The sequence below is a fragment of the Hermetia illucens genome, chromosome 1, assembly GCF_905115235.1.
Source record: "Hermetia illucens chromosome 1, iHerIll2.2.curated.20191125, whole genome shotgun sequence".
In the NCBI taxonomy this organism is placed as follows: domain Eukaryota; kingdom Metazoa; phylum Arthropoda; class Insecta; order Diptera; family Stratiomyidae; genus Hermetia; species Hermetia illucens.
The window spans coordinates 26,558,706-26,563,237 of record NC_051849.1 but is presented as its reverse complement, the minus strand read 5'-3'; the positions used below and the strand labels follow the sequence as shown (position 1 = coordinate 26,563,237).

The window sequence follows — 4,532 nt, the reverse complement described above, 5'->3', positions numbered from 1 at the left end:
ATGACCATGAATAAAAATATTTAGATTATCGACTGAATGGATTAATCTTAATATAAATAAACTCCCGCTTGGCATTATTTCCAGATGATGACCATTATGCCTTATCTGCGGTGCACGTATTCAAATTAATTACTCTAGTAGGGGTATCATATGATCATCTTTTAGGAGGAGATAATGTCAAATTCAGCGTAGATACTTAATAAAAAAATTAGATTAAAAATTTCCTATAAAAGCGAATGAATTGGCTAATTCCAAAGTATTCACTACACGTTCATAGTTTTGTTCGCGTGTGTTAACAGTCATGAAGGTTCTAGTTTGCATCGTCCTTGCTGTCGCCTGCGTCTCAGCTGGCACAGTAGGTCCACTCGCTGAAGACTTTGCTGATTTTCAGAAATTGGTTCCAACTGATGAAATCGTTTTGATTGCCGGTGAACATTTGCTGTTCGATAGTAAATTCCGTAAAGCAAAGGACTACTTGGAAGGCTCAGCATTCAAAAAATTCTGGTCCGAGGCTATTAAAAGTCCTCAATTTTACGCCATCTTGGAATATTTGGGTGCTTCTGGAATCGATGCGGTTGCAGGCCTCGATGCAATGGCCAAGAAATTAAAGTTGGCTGATTACGATGGTCCAGTGCCAACAGTTACGGAACGCTCCTTCAGCAGCTTCTTGAATGATGTTGCCAATGCTTTCCCAAAATCCAAAATCCAGGCACTCATTAAGTCAAAGATTGCTTCTAGTCCCGCATTCGCTTATTTTTACGGAAGGATTACTTCACCTGCTTTCAATGTGCTGATACAAAACTTCTTGGTGAGTATTGCATGCTGAAACTGCCATTAGAGTGATTTTTTGAAAACTATTTTGCTATCTTTAGAACGCTCCTGAACTGGCTGCTGGCTGGAATGCTATGAAGGCTGCAGGTGTCAACCCAGAACAAATCATCTCTCTTGTCAAGAGTGTGACTGGATCTGCTTAAGCCATTTAAAGATTGTTGAATAAAGTTATGGACTGAATATGATTTTGTACTACTTTTTCTCTGTCTTTGAAGCAGCATCAAATGCAATTTTATCCGCGCACCCAAAGTAAAACACAAAAGATAAAGTTCGCTGAATAATTACTTATCAACATAAACGTGATCCAAGAAGCGTAGGGAACAGAGACGGCTGCATATTCTCGTATTCTTCGTAATGCTGCTGCCCATTTTGGGTTTCGCTTTCGAAATCTGACTTGGCTTTATCATCACCTTGGAAAGATGCTCTGTTGGAGTCGTCCTGTTTTTCAGCGAACATCAAGATCTTTGGAGTCGTCCTGAAGCATACGCTTTCCTAAAAAGCAGAGGAAATTCCTCACACGCTGCCTCACCTCTGCCCTTGGAGCACCGTAACCCAAGCTGTCGGCAGGTATGAAACGCTCCTTAATATGTAGATCGTAAATCCGCTGATACTGGAGACCAAAGCTTGGGTTGAGCTAAAATTTTTGTGTAAGGATTGAGGAATTCTAAATCCGCTTCCACTTGGTGTAGAACTGGACAGAGAGTATAAACCGTCTTTTCTACACAATTTTTGGTCACTTGGATGCTAAGCCCAAAAATGAGGGTCCGTGAATTAAGAAAGAAGGGGCCAGTTCTTGACCATTTGGTCCGACCCAACATCAAGTACTGGCGGGCATAAGATCCTAGAAATTCAAATCCCCGCTCCATTTGCCCTCCTTTGTTTTCGAAATTCCAGGTTAACTTGAAACAGAAGCTTCATATCAACCAAACGTGCATACACTACCCCATTTCTGATATCATTCAATGTTTTGATGCCCTTTCGAATTTTATCAAAAATTTGGTTCTCACCAGTGCCCAGTGTACATTTCTATTATCTGTGCAACAAGAAAATGCACCCTCGTTCACTACTTGCAGCTTTTCTACCAAACCGTCCTTCCACCTTTACTTGGTAGTCGCCAGATAATTCATCTGCAACCAACGAGATAGGGTGAGCGGCAGGTTCCTTGACGGTTGCAGTTATAGAAAGTTATAGGAGTGCCCCATGAAGATCCAAAAAAATGAAAATTTTCACTACCCCCGGGTCGCAAAAATAGTCAAAAATGAAAAATCGTCGGATTCCCGTGGGAGATACTTCATTTGAAAAGGGACGAGGCCCAGATTCAGGAAATGCAAGAACTTCGAGCCTACGACGTCTCTAATGTGAAAAATCGTAGAAAATCGGCCGCTGGAAAGCCCCGTAAAAATCGTAGAAAATTGAAAATTTGCACCAACCCCGGGTCGCAAAAATAGTCAAAAGTGCAAAATCGTCAGATTTCCGTGGGAGATACCTCGTTCGAAAGAGAACGCCGTCCGGATTCAGGAAAATTACGTCCCTGAATTAATTTGTGTACATATTGTCTGATCCTGGTTCAAAAAGCGAACGAAAAGAATTAGAAATTAGGAATTAAAAGTGATAGATAGAATGGTACCATGGAAAGTAACAGCGGTTAGAAAGGAGAGACCATATCGAGCTCGAAGCTGGCTCAGAGTTCACCAATGCCAGATGGCTTCTTCTGGGTTCGCTGTGCAGGAATAATATTTTTCAAAGTTAACCATACACTTAACGAGCTAAGTTTTGTTTGAAGGACACTTCTATTATCGAAGTGTCCTATCTAACGAGACTCTCGTGGAATGTGAGTTTCAGCGATGGAACTCAATGACCTTAATAATTAAATTTCAATGACAAGTGCTTCTATAATTATAGTTCTTACTATGACATATAATATTAAATGCGTTCACCTGAACTCGTTCCTTTGATTTTATCAGCACCTTTTCCACCAACAGTTTCAGTTGGTCAAGAGTTGCGCATGTTTTTCACGTCTGATTTGATGGGACGTACTAAAGTTTCTTGACTCTTCACTTTAGAGTAACATGAAGAGGCTGTCTTCTTCGTTAAGGACAGAAAAGTGCCGGAACTGGATACTATTTCCAGTGAAGTATTGAAGAGGACTTGGTGGTAGTAAGTAAGTAGGTAGCAGTGGCCGCTCCAGAGAGGCAAGCAGGAGTAGTCAGCCGGCTTAGATTTTCATAGCCTATGTCTACTAAGCGACTGTCAAACGCAGCACCCTGGCTGGTTTTCATGACCGTCAACCCAGAGGAAAGCGACTTGCGATTGTTCAGCGGACCCTGGCGCTAGCCTTTAAGGTATCGCAACTGACTTCGAAGCCTTAATGGTCGTCTGGCTTTCGGGGAGAATGACTGTTTTACGCTTGACATTCTTACCATGACTTAGCTAACGACAACCTTGCAGTATATCCGCAGAACGCCCTCTAAGGTCTCTAACAAGAAAGAGGCGGATTGGCTAAAAGTCCTTCGCGGGCTCATGACCTCGAATGCCCGCTTTCGGTATGAAAACATGTTCGCGCGTATTCAGAAATGCGGTATATTATACCGTCTGAGCCGGGTGATTTATATGTGGGGCTCAGAAGATTTTATCCTCGGTAATTGCCAATTTGACTGACTGGAGCTAGCGGGAAAGTGCGTATGGGCTTGTATCTCAAAGGTATCACCAGAAGATTTCGTCCAGAAGCCTTCCAATTCTTTAAAAAAGGAGGGGCTGCTAAGTTCCTGGTTTTTGCCAGTCTTAATGGACTTGAGGTACAAGCGGTCTTCCTCGAACTGCCAGTATTTGTGCTTGTAGCAGATACTGGTTATTTTCTGGAGTTTGGGCAGATCTTTATTTTCCTGCAGTGACAATATTTATATTGCTGTATTTTGTAGGGGAAACCACTTTGCAGACGATTTCGAATGTCTTTGTTAGAGTTCCGATCTCTGACTCCAGTGCCTCTGCCATGCTAATATTACCATTATAAGGACTGGAGAGTTTGTTCTTGATGGCTTCACCAAACTCCTGTCAGTTGATCTTCTTGTGGTCTCTGAAAGGGAGGGAGACTTATAAACGGTTAGTAAGCTAATATTCAAGACCTACTCCTAACCGTCACAGTTCATCGATTTGGGGTAGTAGTAGAAGGTTGTTGCCTCTGTTGCCCAACGATAGGTTTTTATTAATAATGCAATCAGTTAGATACTCACCTCTTTCGTTTGCCTCGCATTGTCGTCGCAATATATCAAAAGGTTGACCTTCTTCGCTGTGAAAGTGGATATCAGATCTTGCAATTCTTCTGGTAGAACTGATTTGTCGGGTGCCATGTAAGCCGATATAATATACACGTTCTTTCCACCCGCCTAATCTATCATAATTTACTTTGAAGACCTCTGATAATTCAGGGTCAGGGGTTGTAAAATGAAGTTACTCTGCCCATTTTGGGGCTATCTGGCCTCACGAGATAGCGGAAAATATCTCGAAGTAGGTAATCAGCAACATACTTCTATAATTGCTCCCCTAAGGAGTATCTCCTTTCTTATGTGTCGGGCAGACCATCAACAAGCCTTGATTGGTTGTTCTAAACCCTGACCATAATTTAATGAACTGCTTGGTGTACTTTTAAGCACTTTCGTCAGTTGCAAATTATTGCTCTTATGTGCATATACTGTTTGATGGCA

At 41.9% G+C, this 4,532-nt stretch overlaps 1 protein-coding gene across 1 annotated transcript; it reads left to right on the top strand.

Moving 5' to 3' along the window:
• Positions 1–269: 269 nt before the first annotated feature.
• LOC119661216 lies at positions 270–1,016 on the top strand. Its single transcript, XM_038070440.1, has 2 exons — positions 270–808; positions 873–1,016. The coding sequence occupies exons 1-2, from the start codon at positions 302–304 to the stop codon at positions 972–974; spliced, it is 609 nt and encodes a 202-aa protein (XP_037926368.1). The 5' UTR covers positions 270–301; the 3' UTR covers positions 975–1,016.
• The last annotated feature ends 3,516 nt before the right edge of the window (positions 1,017–4,532 follow it).